We start from the raw sequence: 17,287 nt of genomic DNA on the forward strand, positions 1-17,287 counted from the left end.
ATTACGTGTTTATCATTACCACTACGATACAAAATACAATTTTTAAGTTAGTAAGATTTTTTATTGCCTCTAGTAAAATTTACACTATCTTATCTTAATTAATACCTGGTTTGGTGTTGTAATATTGTCGACTTTCTCCTTTTGTATTATGAGGAATCTTCTTTGTTGTTGTGTGCATGCCTTTTGAGCTACAAAAATTCGGAATAAAAACTATCAATATTTTAATACACTATGACAAGATAAGTACTTTATTAGAGACCAAAAATTAACATTACCTCCTTGCATCTCCTTTAGATTTTTTTGTTACAGTTTGAACGACATTCTTCTTCGGTAACTGATCAATCCAATATTTTATTCTTTTTTCCGGCCTTTGTGTTTGACAATAGGTGTAACTAACAATTGTATTTTCTCTTCAGATGAATTGTTAATAATATTTTCTTTATATATATTAGTCATCTCATTCTTCATTGCACTTTCAACTTCTTTTAATGCATTATGTAAGCTATTAATTGCCACTTTATACAATTCCAATATATGATGCACCCTTAGCTGCAATATTAATTGTCTATTGACAAAGTTTAGTATATCTCATAGTAACGCTTTCATTCAAGTCACCTATCACTTCTTTACCTTTTTCATCGATCATCGGTCCATATTTTGCATATTTTGTCCACCTCTTTAGTATGTACTGAATTGGAATATTTTGAACATCTTCAACTAAAAATCTTAAGAATACGTCTACATAAATAACCCGTAAATTCTAAAAATTGACAACTACAGCTTTTAGTCATGTCAAGAGAATCAAATGTGACAATACGTGTTGCTTGTTTGTGCTCTGATCTCCATACATGATATCTATCTTTTGTCCCCTCTTTCCTTACCAATTCATGCCGGTATGAAATACCCTCGAAAAGTTGATTTTGAAATTTTTGAAAGATGGTTCTTGTGTAAATTTCTGCTGCTTGTTTCTCAATACTTATTGAAAATCTCAAAACCCTTATTTTATGATTGGTTTCGTAGTCTTCGTCGTTTTCCGCTTCTCTTCTAGCTAATAATGCTCTTTCATATTCTTTAATAAATTCAGCTAAACGCAAACTCTTTTTCAAGTAATCATCGAAGAAGGAATTGATACTCGCACTACGTTGAGTTGTATACATTGCTCCGCAAAATATATCCGTTGTATAAACTGATGCCCATTTTTCTTTTATGTGAAATAGCCTTGTCAACCAATTATTGTTTTCAAAATTGTATCTTTTTAACATTGCTTCCCAATTTGAGTAAAACTCTTCAATTGTTTCGTTTCTGTACAAATAATTATTAAAGTTACGAGTAAAACCCTTGTGTTGATTAATAGTATGAGTTAAATTCTTCATTGAATTTCTACATATATGCCACAAACAATAACGATGTCGAGTACCTGGTAATACCATCGCAATGGCTCCCCTGATAGCAGACTCTTGATCAGTAAGAATAACTTTTGGTTGTTTACCATTCATTGATCTCATCCATTTTTCTATTACCCTAACAAAAGATTCTTCTGATTCATTATAAAGTAATGCACCACCAAACAATATTGTTTGATAATGATGGTTGATACCAACAATTGGGACAAAAGGCATGCCATACCTGTTAGTTCCATATGTAGGATTGAAGCAAACGACGTCTCTAAAGTAATGGCAACCCATCCTTGACCTAACATCAATCCAAAAGAAATTTGTTATTTGACCTTCTTCATTAAGTTGGACTGAATAAAAAAAATGATGAATTTTCCGTAAGTTGACGTTCAAAATAATCAAGTAAAGCTTCTGCATCACTCTTTACATGCTCTTTTTTCGATTTGCATTAAAGAAATTTCTCGCATCTCTTTCTGTAAATCCAACATTGCGGTTACCCCCAGCTTCACTGACCATATAATTCATCATATGGTTTATTTTCATACCTGCCAAACGTATGTTATTTAACAATACTCCTTGACTTTCTGTTATCTTCCTATGTGATTGAAGTTTATGTCTTTTGTTTGGACTTACAAGATTGTGGTTATGTTCTTCTAAAAATTGAGAGGCTATCCATTTAGTTTCTTCTCTCTTTCTTATAAACATCATTGCTTTGCAATCTGTTCTTGTCTTAGAACAATTTTTTTTTCTATCTTTGAAATTTTCAGATGTAGTGGAATTAGAAAATCCTTGTAGCGAACAACAATATTTTTGACCTATTATTGTGTTGGTGAGATTAGATTTACAGGTCGAAGACTTTCGAACACTAAATCCCATATTGGATGCATATTGACTGTAGAATTTGTAAGCTTCATCGGGAGATTCAATTTCCATGCCAACATATGGCCGAAATTCATCTATCTCATCCTGAATATCATCATATTCTTTTTTTCGTACATCTCCTTTTAAATCTTCATGTTCTTCGTTGATGTTATCCCCTAATTTACTTTCATCATCTATCTCACTGTAAATATCATTTTTTTTCTCACTAACAAAGTTTTCTTTGTCATTGTCTATAGTTGTTTTCTACATTATAACGACTAGGTAGATATTCGATTTCGTCATACTACACAGGTAGAAGGTAAACAAAAAATAATATATGAGAGTTTAATCTAAATTTTTTCCGGTCTCAGAATCATACTACTAGTTAAGTAATTTCTTATTAATATAGTAAAAGAATGTTAATTTATATCACAGTTTAGAAAATGATATGCTTGTGAGATTACTTCACATCCAGAGAGAAGTGAGTTAGTGAAAAACCTGAAAGCCCAACTTCTACTAAGTACATTTGAGCCCAAACTCAATTAGGATATCGAAGCCCATCTATTTTCAACCAACCCCTGATGCCTGTCCATTTACCCTACCACATTTTAGGAAGATTTTGGCACATTTTTTTGTTTATGTGTAGCCTCCGTTATTAACTCTTCTCTATGCTGGTAAGGGTCGTCAATAAACTGTTATTGTTGCGACTTTTCATATATATTGTCAGATTTTTCTCCCTCTTCCGACCATCACCTCCACCTTTAATATTGGCTCTTGTGTGGAAACTCGTATACTAATTTGAGGTTTTTCTCCAGATTAGATAAGTGTTTTGGCAATTCCCTTCCTCAAAATAGAGAGGGAGAGCCAACCACTGGTAGCTTAGTTGGTTAGCGCATATACTCTGCAATGCAGAAGTCCCAGGTTTGATCGCATGAAAGTGAAAATCCAGGAGTATTGAACTTGGGTATAAATAAAGTAGTTTGGCCTTACCAGTAGTGGGGAATGTGATTGATAGAAATCACATTCCATTCCCACACGATTCTCACGTACCAAACATGACCTTTATGTAGACTTTAGGCTACTTAATTGGTCGGTCTGTAGGCCATTTAATTCGTCGGGTTGTAGGCCACTTAATTCGTCGGCCTTTAAGTCCAGTAGTATTTCGACAGTTATGGTGCTTATCACATCGTCTCCATGTATCACTACCTTGTAACGACTAACGTAAACTGTAGTCAATTTCTTCAAAAAAAAATATGGAGAGGGAGAATTTTTTAAAAAAAATAAAAAAAAAAAGAGGGAGGGAGGGGGTCAGAGAGATTGACTTAAGGTTTTTTTTTTTTGAAGAGTAACTTCATTCAAAGCACAAGGTGCAAGTTCAAGATACAATGAAGTTAAGAGAAAGAACTAACTAGCCACACCTCACAAATCGAGGGGCCAAAAATAGATTATTAGGAAATCAAGGAGCGAGGGCTGCTTGCGCAACTTCATGCGCTAACCCGCCAAGATTTTCTTACCTTCCAGAACTGATTAAGCTTTCCTAAACCTAATTGACTCTCCTCCTCACTGAGCCCCTAAACCTCTACAGAAAACCCTTAAATCTCAAACCCTTAACATCTGAAACCCTAGAGTTCGTCCAAGTTTTGTTATTGTAAGGAAGTTAGAATCAAAGATGCAGCACGATGAAGTTATCTGGCAAGTTATCAGGCACAACCATTGTAGTTTCATGGCCAAGTAAGTAGTTCTCACCCCCCTTACTAAATTCATTTAGATGAACAAAATCATACTTGTTATTAGCTACTTATTTCTTCCTTTATCGTGGATTTTAATTTGCCTTTTTAGAATTGAAACGGGTAATTTCTGTCGAAATCCATATAATTTAACTGGAATTTGCAATCGGAGTTCTTGCCCTCTTGCTAACAGTCGTTATGCCACCATTAGGGATCACGATGGTAGACCTCTCTTTCTCTCTCTCTCTAAACATATTTGGATGATGAAAGATTGATTTTTTAGCTGTGGGTTCCATCAAATCCTGCATTTTTTGTGTTTGAAAACAGGAGTGTTTTATTTATATATGAAAACCATAGAGAGAGCACATATGCCGAATAAATTATGGGAAAGAGTTAAACTACCGAAAAATTATGACAAAGCACTTGAAATCATTGATAAGCATATGGTATTTTACTTTCACTTGCCCTTGGTTAATTGAGTTCCTTTGATTACCCCTTTGATTTGAATGATTGGAAAAAACCCTAATATTGTTTAATTTTGATATTCATAGTTGTACTGGCCCAAGTTCCTCTTGCACAAAATAAAGCAACGTCTCACGAAAATGACTCAAATGAGGATACGTATGAGGAAGCTTTCTTTGAAGACAAGGTATTTGTTTTCTCTGTTTGATTTGAATGGAATGGAATCCTTTCTCACGATGAATTATAATAGTTTTAATCTTTTCACTATTGAATTAATTTGTTTTCTAGTTTATAGTGTTTAGTTTTGAATCAACATTGCTACATTGTACACGAAAGACGTTAACCTAGAGATGTATTTTGTGGTTCTAACACAATTGCGTGCCAGTACGAGCAAGTAAAAAAATCTCACATTATACTTAGTAAGCTGACTTAGAATATGAGTGTGTATCTGGGTGCTGGAGTATCTGACTCGGGGCAAAAGCAATAACACTAAAAGGAGTATCCACTTGGACCATATGAAATAGGTCTTGGCTAAACCGTCTCAAAAATAGTTTTACTGTATCATTTTCCGAATTTTGGTGTGCGCGATAATCTTTTTGTAGCTTGGTGGCTCATTCAGCGAGCAATGACTTCATTTTCTCAACATGGTGGTCTAGTACAGGATTCGCAAAGCAGCCAATGGAACACTAATTTATGTTGATAACCAAAATTTATTGGTTCTATGCGACATGATGATGTTTAACAGGAGCGTGTTAAATCATCATTACTCCAGTCTAACCTATATTAGTTTTGAAAGAGATGAAATTTAAAGATTATCTGATCAACGACTTAACGGTTTTTTCAATTTCTCAGAGAGAAGATAACGACAGTACCTAGGAAGGAGAGTAAGAGAGATGCTAGGAGACTGGAAAAGGCTGAAAAGGCTGCACTTGTGGAAAAGGTTATCTCTTTGTGTGTATATATGCGAGAGAATCTTAACTCTCATGTCTTTGCACTGAAGTTGGTATTTACAATGTAATTATTTGTTGCAGAACATTGAGAAAGAACTAATAGTACGTCTTCTAAATGGAATATATACTGAAGATGACATACTCAACCATAATATGCCAGCTTACCAACGAGTTCTTGAGCAAAGTGATGAAGAGGATGAGGTAAGATGAGAAACATTTATCCTTCATAGCTCCTTAACTGTGACTTGATTAGTAGTAAAACTTTTGTGGTCATGCTAATGAAATACATTTTTCTGGTAAGAAAACCCTTAATTGTTTTAGGAATCATTAACTAGTGACAAATAGGCCTGTTGGTTAAGGATAATATGTTATATAAGTATGACCGCGGATTAGTAAGGAAGATGCGAGGCCTCAAGGAAATTCACTAGATTTCTATCTCGTGATTGTGTCTGACATGACAAACGAGGTGTAAACATCTTACATACAAGGCGTTCGACTCTTGGTGTGTACACCTCAAGGTGTAACTATCAACATAAATCTTAATCTATGTTCGTATAATATGTGGGTGCGTCACTAATAGAAGTAAACAAGTAATAGATGTCTAGTTTCTGTAAAAGTGTAAGGTTTTGTTATATTTTCTATTTTGAATGTTTTGTATGTTATATTTTATCTCGGTCTCCTCGGAAATGGAAATATTTCGGTTATTTCAATAACAATAAAGGCAAATTTACTACCATGTTTATGATAAGGAACAGCCGGAAGTAGAGTATGTTGAACCCGATGAAGATTTGGAAGAGGAAGATGAAATGGAAGATTTTAGTGGCCTCGCAATGGACGAGCCTCTGAAGGATGCTGACTACGGTAATGTTTTTGCATAATTTAGTACCATTTTCATTTTTCATGCAATCTTTTGGTTGTTTGCACCCTATAATATGCAGAATAGCAGATAATATGTTTTGTAACCTGATGCAGGTGACTCAGATGAAGATGTCGAAGATGATGAAGAGAGAGAAGCTACTGTCCAAAAGAGAACAAGGAAAGAGTCAAAATCAGCTAATGGACTTGCCAAGTCAAAGAGGAAGAGAAGGGTAGTAGTCGAGGTAAAAGTTTATCCTATAGTTCATTTGCGTGTATATATAAAACGCTACTAGCTTCTAAACTGTTACCATTTCTGGCCGAGAAAACTTATATCCGTCATCCTGTTTTTATTTCCATTTCCTCAAATAATGATGAGTAACTAAATAACATTAGATGAATGAGCTCGATAACCGATTCTGCCTCTCTTACTGAATGAAATTTCGTAAGTTTGTGATCACATTTTTCCTTGACTGAAAATGTTGAAATATGTTTGGTTTTGTTGTATCAGGTTGAGAATGAAGATGGAGGTGAAAGAGGAACAACCGTCGAATGATAGGGAAAAACTTCTATAAGGAGTCTCTTGTCGTTTACCTGATCCGGGTGGCAATTCAGATTTTAGCTGTTACTAGCTTCTATCTCGCCTGTGCCCGTAGATCTAAGTTTCGAGTTCTTCCACCTCTCTTGAGACAGATGAGATATGAGAACAAAGAATTGGGTAAACTTTTTTTTTTTTTTCTTTCTGATGATATTTATCAATTTGAGATTTAGTAATTGACCCCCACTAGTTTAACTATATTAGGAGGTGTTAAGTACAGGGACTTTGGACAAATGGTATAGGGACATAGTCAAAATATCTTATTTTTGGATTTGAAGTCCCTTTACTAATTAGAAAATAGACATTGTTTCTAGAGATTTAAATCGAATAAATGAACTTTTATATGGACAAAAACTAAGATTAAAACAATACAAATATCGAAGTTTTCTTTTATATTCATGTTCTTCCTTAGATCCACATAATCCTATTTTTAACCTACTCTATAAAACAACCATCGCCTACAAGGTTATAAACATTAAATTCTTATTTATGTTTAAGTTATTCTCATCACTTTCTTTCCTATGTACTAACACATTTATTTTTTTTATCCTACTAGTGTAAAATGTTAGTAAAGATTTTTCTCAAAAAGTAAATATTTCGGTTACCATGATTACTTTATTTTTTTTGTCGCCAGAATTTCCGTCACTGTAGTCGAAATATTGAAAATATTTCGACCATAGTGGTTGAACTATGTCCAAACTTTCGACCAATATTCATAGTTCGACAATAGTGGTCGAAATTTTGCGCATATTTTTAGATAGAGAAAGAGAGCTTTACTATTAAATTTTTTTTTATCTTTTTGAGGTTAATTTTAAATATCAAAGTATTTTCAATATTGTCATTTTAAAGTGAATTTATGATGATTTATTTAGATTTTTTGAGGAAAATGTCTACTTACTAAAAAGACCAATGTCTATATACTAATTGTGTCCCAATACACTAGAGACAGGTCCCTTTGTTTCATCTCGGACGAAAATACCCCCTCCAAATATGGGGGGCCTTCACTAAATACTATATTTATAGTAAGGAGTTTTACCTAGCTGTAGTTGTTATTGTTTAACAAGAAATTTCATATGTAATGAAGTAATCTTATTGGCCGCGACTTTGGGGAATAATAAAAAGTCTCCGGGGAATAGAGATTTTAATCAATTTGATTTGACTTATAGAGCAATTTCATTTTGAGTCCACAAATTGATTTTTTTGATTTTTTACCTCCTAATCATCATCTCCATATCTCTTCCTCTCTCTCCTGCTCATCCTCTCTCTGTCACTAATTCTCTCTCTCTCGGTCTGACCATTTATGAGAAATTAGAAGTAAAATCTTGTCAACAAGTATTAATGGAAACCATTCAAGAAGAGCCATGGTTGTACCAAATGTTGAAAACTCTAACATCTTTCTTGGTAGAACTGCACCTGAAGGTCAAATTATTTATGGAATTGGAGATACCTAGATGAAGCAATCAATTGAAAAGTTCAAAATAAGTAAAGGGTTGTAAATGATTTCGGGTTTAACCTATTGTAATTCTAACAACCATGTGAGAATTTGCATTATGAGTACAAATATCTAACCGTACAGATTAGGGTTTTTTTTTTGTTGAAAAAATTAGGGTTCTTATAATGCATGTTCAACACATCAATAAACAAAATTCCCAATCACCTCAACATAGAAATCAATAATCATTACAAAAATACAAAACAACTAGATCGATTATCGAAGGAATCAATCTGCGAGAGAGAAAAAGTGACTGACCTCCATGGATAGAGCTTGGAGTGGTAAGCCAGGATGAAATCGACTGTAAGTTTGGTAAGGACGGCTGAAGGAGTTGGTGGACGAGATTGCATAAAAGAAATTGGAGTGTTTGGTGGTTCATGATTTAGAAATACCTTATTCCAAACATAAATGGAAGCCTGATGTGTTGTTTCAGTAGCTGGTAGATCTAAAATAATGGTCGAACACCAGTTTGATCATAGATTACGCTTTATTTGTCTCAACCTTTTCTCTTGATGAAATTGATGGATCAAAATACTAATTTAATTGTGCAAATTACAAAATGAAAATGAAACCCCAACTCTTTCTCATCTATTAGTTTTCTCTGTTTTTCCCATCTAGGTTTTGTTAAGAGAGAAGATGAATAATAGGGATCAATGTTTAATCAACTTAATTTTTGGGCTAAACAAAGAATATGTCTTCTAAGTCAATGTTTATCGACTAAGTCTTTATTCCCCAGAGATTTTTCTTTATTCCCCAAAGCCGCGGCCATCTTATTGTATAAACCCTCTATTTTCTGTAAGGTGATAAAGTTCCATAAAGTTTTATCAAGTTCCACTGCATTTCCTGTCATAACAAAACTATTGAAACACAAGAACCATGAATTCTTCATTGCATTTCCATATAAGTACACAAAGAAAACACTTGAAGTTCCATTCAAGTTTAACTGCACGTGAGCAACAAAAACCCGAGAACAACGAAGTTACATTACACAAAGAAAACACATCATAGATATGCTAAAATCAACCAAAACAACATACATAACTCAAACTTCATTGCATAAAAGAAACATTATCAAACCCCACGTCCTCTGTTTACAAACCATTTAAAAAGAAAGTTTGAAACACTTCATAAACAGTAACAGTTATAGTTAGGTAAAACACCTCACTGTGAATATAGTATTTAGTGAAGACGCCATTCGAAAAAATCCCGGATTTGCAATACCTGACTACCTAAACCTATTTTTGACCCCCCCTATCAATTTTAGCGTGAACCAGTCGACTAACACTTGCATTTGGTTGTCAAGATTTTCAAGTGAAAGTTGGGGGCCATCCGGCCATGCCTTGGTTTTTTTTTTATAGAGGATGACTATTGGAGGGAGGGAAGAGGTCGATTTTTAAATAATATTCTAACAACTTGAAAAAAAGAAGAATTGATCTGGATCGTTGTTCTTCTTATCCATGTGCTTACCATTAGATTTAGAGGGGGTATTTCTGTCCAAGATGAAGCATGTGACTCACACGCCCCTAATGTAACAGTCATTTGACGGAAAATCTTTTGATGTTTAACGCCTAAACGATAATCATTTTAGGGGTGTAGTCCTATTATAGCTAAATAAGTGGGGGCTCAATTATTAAATCTCCCTTTATCAATTTTGAAGAATATAGAACTTTGTAAACCTAATTATCTGAGTTTTGAAGTTCATTTAGGCTGCGGCTTTGGGGAATAAAAAAATTTCTCCGGGGAATAAAGATCTTAGTAAATAAATATCGACTCAAGGGCATATTCTTTCAATCCAAAAATTGTCTTAATCAAACATTGCCCCCCTAATCTTCATCTTCTTACTCCTTATCTCTCTTTCTCTCTCCCTCTCTTTCTCTCTCTCTCTCTCTTCTCTATAGTTCTCTCATATTGCTCTCTCTCTCTCTCTCCCATTGTGTCGCACCATCTATCTCTTATTCTTTCTCTCTTCTTCTCTTAGTCTCTCAATTTCTCATTGTCTATTTCTTATTATCTCACTCTATTGCTCTGACTATCTATGTCTCTCAATCTCTCCTTGTTTTTCTGTCAATCTCTCATTGTTTCTTAATCGATCTCTCATTGTTTCTCAATCGATCTCTTATTGTTTTTCTACATCTCTCACACAGACACCGTTTCGACAAAGAACAATGTTTCCTTCGTCGGAATCTGACATCGAGGGTTTTTGGTGAAACCCTCCTCGAGGATTCCGTGGCCACGAAATATTTGTAGCAATGACCATTTTGTGGCCACAAACTCTGTTATTTCTTAGAGAGATCTATACAGACAGAGAGAGAGAGAGGGAGAGAGACTGCGGAAAAGATAGATAAAGACTACGAGAAAGAGATTTGTCTACAATCAGAGAAATAATGAGAGTGATCTCCAATGAGAGAGAGAGAGAAGGAGAGGGAGAGGGAGAGAGAGGATAATAGTGAGTTAGGGAGGAGAAAATAGGAAAGAGAATAGGCGGAAATGGTGGCCGACGTGGTGGTGGCCGGAATGGTGGTGGTGGGAAGTTGTTGTGGTGATTGGTGAAGGTGATAAAGAGGATGAAGATTAGGGAGCAATGTTTAAATCAATTGAGTTTTTGGACTAACATAAAATATTCCCCCAAGAATATAAAAAAAAACATGGATACCCTAAAGAATTTATTCCCAGAGATTATTCTTTATTCTCCAAAACCGCGGCCTTCATTTAATGTTTTTGATTCATTCATGTACTAGTGTTCGTTTAACAGATTTAAATTGACTTAGCTACTATGTATTGTTGTTAATTCGTCCTCTAGGTTGGTGTTCGCTTTCTAGTTCCTCTCATCCGTCCGCCCCAAATTTGCTGGTGTCCGGATTTTCATGTGTCTTACCTTTTTTTTTCTAAATCTTGAGCTTTTACCATTTTCATCTCCCTCTTTAACCATTTTCATTGTTCGAAATTTTCCATCAATCAACCAATCATGTATTGGCATAAGGAGTGTCTCTTTCACTCTTGAAAGTTGCAAAACACTCTGTCCACTGGTTAACTTACAGAATTGGTGATCTGAGATCATTGCAACATTTGGATGCTTGCTTTAACGAACTACATTGTTTGCCACATGCAATTGGCCTGTTGACAAATCTTGAAATCCTTAACATTAGTAGTAATTTCAGTGATTTGACAGTTCTTCCTGGCACAATTGGTAATCTCATCATTCTCAAAGAACTTGATTTAGAAAATGTTAGGAAGCTTAACTTGGAACAAAACTCACTTACAGGAGATCGTAAATTGTGGAGTTGAAGCTGTCAAGGAGTTCATGAGTAAGTTGTTGCTTGAAATCCTAATCGAGGAAGAACATAAGAGCACACTTGAAGCTAACAACGAACAAACTCAGACTGGATGGCTGACACGAAGCACCCCTTATGGTTGAAGAACGTTACAGGATACTTGGCATCTGGAGCAAACCCTCTTCAATAACGTTTCGAGACCACTGATATCTCACATTCCAATTGCATTCAACTCTCATTCATGAATTCACTCGAATCATATGTAAAGTGTACTACTGTTTCCCTTCCATTTCCCGAACCTAGCCTGAGCTTATACCACTTGTTAGGAAAAAATAATCTAATTAACTTGTTCAAGAATATGAAGATAAAATATGTGAATGTAAAAGCAGAGACACCAAGCTTATTTAACGTGGCAAAAAACTCCTCCACTATAGAATGTAAAAAACCACGGGACCTAGTCCACAAATCTTCCACTATGATTAAATAATGGGTTACACAATTCTTCATCAAACCTATGGTGGATAAACCAATTCTTCAAGATGTGTAGAAGCACTCTTGGATAACAAATAGAGGATTAACCAACTCTTCAAGATGTGTGGAAACACTCTTGAATAACAACTTTTTCCTAAACAAATAGAGGATTAACTAATTCTTCACCAAACCTATGGTGGATAAACCAAACAAGAAAGGAAAAATAAAAATCTCTTACTCCTTAGGATTTGAACTAACCTAGATTACCAAAGGTTGAAGAAGTTTAACACAAACTAAATTGGTAATCTAGGATTTGTTCAAATCCTAAGGAGTAGAAATCTAGGATTTGTCCACCAACGAAAAGGTGGGTCTGATTATATTTTGCAGTAATGTGCCACATTATATGTTCTTTTTTGGATTAAAAGATGTGGTCAGAGCCTAAGAAATTATTTTATTTGAGCTAGGTTATAAAATTTTAAGTAGATTATACATTGTGTCATTGTTTGATTAGTGAAGATATTCTTTGTTATGGTTAATGTCAAGTGGAAATTCTACTATATAGTAATAATAGACAAGTTGGCAATTGGGTTTCATAAATTGTGTAAGATCATGTACCCTCTCTGGGGGTGGGGTAAGCCTAAAGGTATATGTACTAAAGCTTGGTCTTCCATCAGTCTTCCCAAAAGGCTGGGAGGGTTGGGTATACATGTTCCCGAAATAAATAACATTGCTTTCCTTAGCAAACTAGCATGGAGACTTCATACAGAACCTAAGGCAGCATGGGTGCAAGTGATGAAAGCTAAATACTACCCCAAGACTGAATTTCCGAGTCCAGCAAAACACACCATTCTTGGATATGGAAGAACATAAGTAAACACATAAATCAAATTCGTAATCTCTCTTGCTGGGAAATCCACAATGGTAAAGATATTAATATATGGAACAAAAACTGGATACCCAACTGTAACACTCCTCCTACTAACATCAACAACTCCAATCTCGTCAAAGTATCTCAACTCATAACAAACAACAATTGGAATGAGAACATATTAAATGATACTTTTGATACCACCAGTAATTTGATCAAAGCCATCCCTATTGACAGTGAGGGTAATGATCAAATAAGATGGACCCTTACAGAATCCGACCGCTTTACGATCAAATCTATGTATAATCATATTAGAACAAATAATATACCTCCCCCATCCCCCAGCTATAACTGGAATTTGATCTGGGCTCTTCCTACCATTCCGAGAATTCAATTGTTTATCTGGAAAATATGCTCCAACACTCTACCTGTAAAATGTAGGATTGGAAAATACATCGGAAATAACTTCATGTGTAACAAGTGCACAATAGTCGAAACGATAGAACACGCTCTCTTATATTGTCCTATGGCAAAAAACATCTGGTTTCACTTCAACATTATCTTTGAGAAGATTTCTTCCATTCCGGATTGGATCTTTTCATCGCAAGACTTTACTCAAACAAACACCGCCAATGGAATTCACTTCGCTACCATCCTTTGGAATATATGAAAAATGCGATGTGACAACTGTTTCTAAAATACCATCACGGATATTAATATGGTTATTGCCTTGATCAAAAGCTTTCCGGAAAAAATTAACTTCAAAGTGAACACTAATAGTGACCAGCCAGACAATTGGAAACCTCCAGCGGACCCATATCTTAAAATCAATGTTGACGCCTCATTTGTGTTAGTTGAGGCTTACATAGGCACGGGGCTTATAGTCCACAATGCGGAATCCAGATTCATTGAAACAATAGCCACCACAGCTAGAGCGAGAAACAGCGAAGAGAGTGAAGCGTTAGCTATTTTTAAAGGACTACAATGGGCAGAGGAACACAACCATGGATTCATCATCATAGAAAGTGATAACATCAACCTCATCAAGCATATTCAAGATCGTCGACATTCCATACAATGGCAATCAAAAGTCCACATGGAAAGAATTCGAGAAGTCAAAGGAAGACTAGAGAATGTTCTCTTCAGCCACACTAAAAGACAGGCCGACAAATTAGCTAAATGGGCAAAAAAGAAAAACAGATCCAAAATCTGGAAGAATGTCCCTTCTTTTTTAGTTAATAAGAATTGTAATAGCTTTCTTATTTAATTCTATGGATGTTTCAACAAAAAAAAACATGTACCCTCTTTGGGACTTCCCAAGAAATAGACCCCTACTAATTTGAGCAATAGGAAAGCTCATTTCTTATCTCATTAATTCATTGGGATTTTTTTGGGGTTTTCTCATTTATGATTTTCAATTTATCTATTTTTTTTAAGACAAACCATAACAACTATACATAAGAAGATAAGTTTGTTATATTGATGCTATGATGAGAAAGCAAGCAATTAGGAATACAAGTAGAGTAAGATAGTCCCTTTTTCCTAGTGCTGATAGCAAGAGAGTTTGCTGATTTGTTTAAGCTTCTATTTACATACCAAAAGTTTATCATATCAAAAGAGGAGGTTGAAGCTTTGATTTCTTTAATAACATGCTTAGCAGTCCAGTGGATTGAACTTGAGAAGCCATTTAAAGAATTGTTAATGTTTACGGAATCTCCCTCCAAAATAAGTTTTCTGACTCCATGTCCCACTGCCCATATTACTCTTTGCAGCGCTTCTTTCCCCTCTCCTTCATCTACTGATCTCGAGCTGGTGAGAAGGGAGTCTTTGACAATTTGGGTTCATGTGGAATCATATACAACAATGGTCAGAACCGAAGTTAAAGAAGCTTGCACAAAAGACACATCATAGTTAATTTTAATTACTCCTTGTTTGGGGGCAGGTCATTGTTGAGGATTTGAAATTTGAATAAGAGGGTTGACTCTCAATATGGCTGTTTGTGATTGATTGAAGTTTCTAATGCTTGTAGTCAAAGCTGGAGAGTGAGATTGTTTTCCTTTGAAAATAAGTTCACACCTACACTTCCAGATGCGCCAAAAAGTAGTAGCAAGTGTTTCAATAACTCTGAGTGAGGTGGGATGATCTCTCTCTGTATCCATACTGTGTAAAAAGTTAAACCAATCATGGAAGGTGGTGTATGAGAGAAGTGAGCGACAAGGATCGTGGAACCAAGATACTCTTAACAAAGTTACAGTTCTGACAAAAATGAATAATGGTTTCTACTTCCTTGTCACATAGTGGACAGATGGATTGTATTTTTGGCAAGAGGTGGGATTGTATTTTTGCCATTAGTTAATTTCCAGAGAATGAGAAGGATTCTGGGGTGTGCCCTAAGTTTCCATAATTGTTTCCAGCCTTGGAAGATATTTGTTGTTGGTGTGGTGTGGGCATGGATCAGATGTTTATAGTAAGAAGAAACTGAGTAATCCCCTGATTGAGAGAACATCCATTTTTGTTGGTCTTGTTGAGCATTAAGAGGAATTGTTTGAATTCTTTGTCGGATTTCAGGAGGGAATAGAAGAGATAAGGTATTTAAATTCCAACTATGCTCAGGGGTGATCAGCTGTGATGCCTTAGTATAACCATCTGTGTGATCTCTAGAACCCAGAGTTTGAATCCAAGGGTCATTAAGAGGAACTTATCTATTTCAGAAGTAGGGTTTTTGTGTTTTGTTCAGTATATCTTTTGGCGAAGTAGGGTTTTGTCATTGTGATCCACATTCTCAAATGATCACATTATTGAACGGATAATCTAAGATTTAGTTTTCTTAGATTATCTAGGTGTCGTTTGGCAACACCAAAATAAGTTACTTTTTTGCTTATTAAAGTAGAAAAGTAAAAAAGTTAGTTTGGTAACGCAGAACTTATGGACTTCATTTAAGTTAAAATTTGACCTTTAAAGTTAATATTTTTAACTTTTGACTTTAAAGTAAATTAATTTTTTTTAGACATGCATGAATTTTACTTGACAATTTTTTTTTCTTTGTCTATCTCCGTTCCACCACCACAACTAAACTTCTACCATACAATTGTACCCCCACCACCACCACAACAAGCATTGCATCTCCCTCACCACCACACCTCAACTACCTTCCCACACCTCAACTACCACCACCACACCTTAACCACCACCTTCGTACCACCACTACCATACACCACCACACCTCAGACAATAATCACCTTGTACCTCCACCACCACCATCGTGCCTTCACTACCACCACAACCATTACCACCTACATATCTTATCCACCACCATACCTCTGTCACTATCACTCACACACCTTAATTTCCACCACCGTATTTCCACCATAGTATTTACACCCACCACCGCACTTCCACCACCACCACCACCACCATACTTCCACCACCACCACCACCACCATACTTCCACTATCGCCATACTTCCACCACCATCACCATCATCATACCTCCACCACCACCATCCCCATACCTCCACCACAATTACCACCATCATATCTTTACCACCACCATCATATCTTTACCACCACCCTTAAACCTCGAGCACCACCAAACCCCATAACCAACCTTTATGGCACCACCAACACCACCATTTCGTATAGAAATCATAAATAAATTCAATTAAAATCAAGTATCTCTATGAGAAAAAAAATAAAATTATCAAAAGTAAATTGAGTCACCAAACTAACTTTTTGACTTTTTTTTTTATTCATAAGTAAGATTTTGCCAAATATACTTTTAATATTTTTTTTACTTCTTTAAAGCAAAAGAACTTCTACTACAAGCAAAAGTACTTATACTTTTGGTTGCCAAACGACAGTGTGGATGCATTGGCAAGATTAAATCATTTATTACTCGGTAATATACAGGATAAATGAATTCATTCTTATGTTGTTCAAGGAATCAACAACATTCATAATTTGAATAAAAATGGTGTCTCAAGATCATCACCATAGGTTGCGAAAGTTGTACCTAAAAGCATGAGTTATGTTTTGAACCGAGCCTCCTCCTCCATTATAGAATCAATGGGGGATCGACTAATAGTTTCGATGGACATAGAACAATTCATTGAAGAGTAGAGACTTGTCACTCTTATCAGCTCTAGAGCTTAAACAAATACATTTTGAACCAGCAAAGGAACTACGGTGGTTTATTGTTCAAACCTCATTTTCAGATTGATTCAAGTATAATTTTAGAGAGAAGATGAACAGTAAGAGAGAGAAAGTTGCACCAACTATGGCCGTCTATATAATGAAAAAGAAGACGTAAAAAGGACCAGGTTTACAAAGTTGGGCTAA

At 35.3% G+C, this 17,287-nt stretch overlaps 1 protein-coding gene and 1 pseudogene across 1 annotated transcript; one reads left to right on the top strand and one right to left on the bottom strand.

Annotated features, from left to right (window-relative positions):
• Window positions 1–351: 351 nt before the first annotated feature.
• On the bottom strand, window positions 352–1,811 carry LOC147558852 (protein FAR1-RELATED SEQUENCE 5 pseudogene; annotated as a pseudogene).
• A 1,880-nt stretch (window positions 1,812–3,691) lies between these two features.
• On the top strand, window positions 3,692–7,201 carry LOC147558853 (uncharacterized). Its single transcript, XM_086660566.1, has 9 exons — window positions 3,692–3,986; window positions 4,095–4,204; window positions 4,310–4,428; window positions 4,534–4,631; window positions 5,297–5,384; window positions 5,476–5,595; window positions 6,150–6,255; window positions 6,367–6,494; window positions 6,761–7,201. Exons 1-9 carry the CDS (start codon window positions 3,925–3,927, stop codon window positions 6,803–6,805), a joined length of 876 nt encoding a protein of 291 aa, XP_086516692.1. The 5' UTR covers window positions 3,692–3,924; the 3' UTR covers window positions 6,806–7,201.
• The last annotated feature ends 10,086 nt before the right edge of the window (window positions 7,202–17,287 follow it).

This window comes from Eschscholzia californica, unplaced genomic scaffold, assembly GCF_041429995.1.
Source record: "Eschscholzia californica isolate CP2 unplaced genomic scaffold, dmEscCali1.0.p SCAF_2, whole genome shotgun sequence".
NCBI classification, from domain to species: Eukaryota; Viridiplantae; Streptophyta; class Magnoliopsida; order Ranunculales; family Papaveraceae; genus Eschscholzia; species Eschscholzia californica.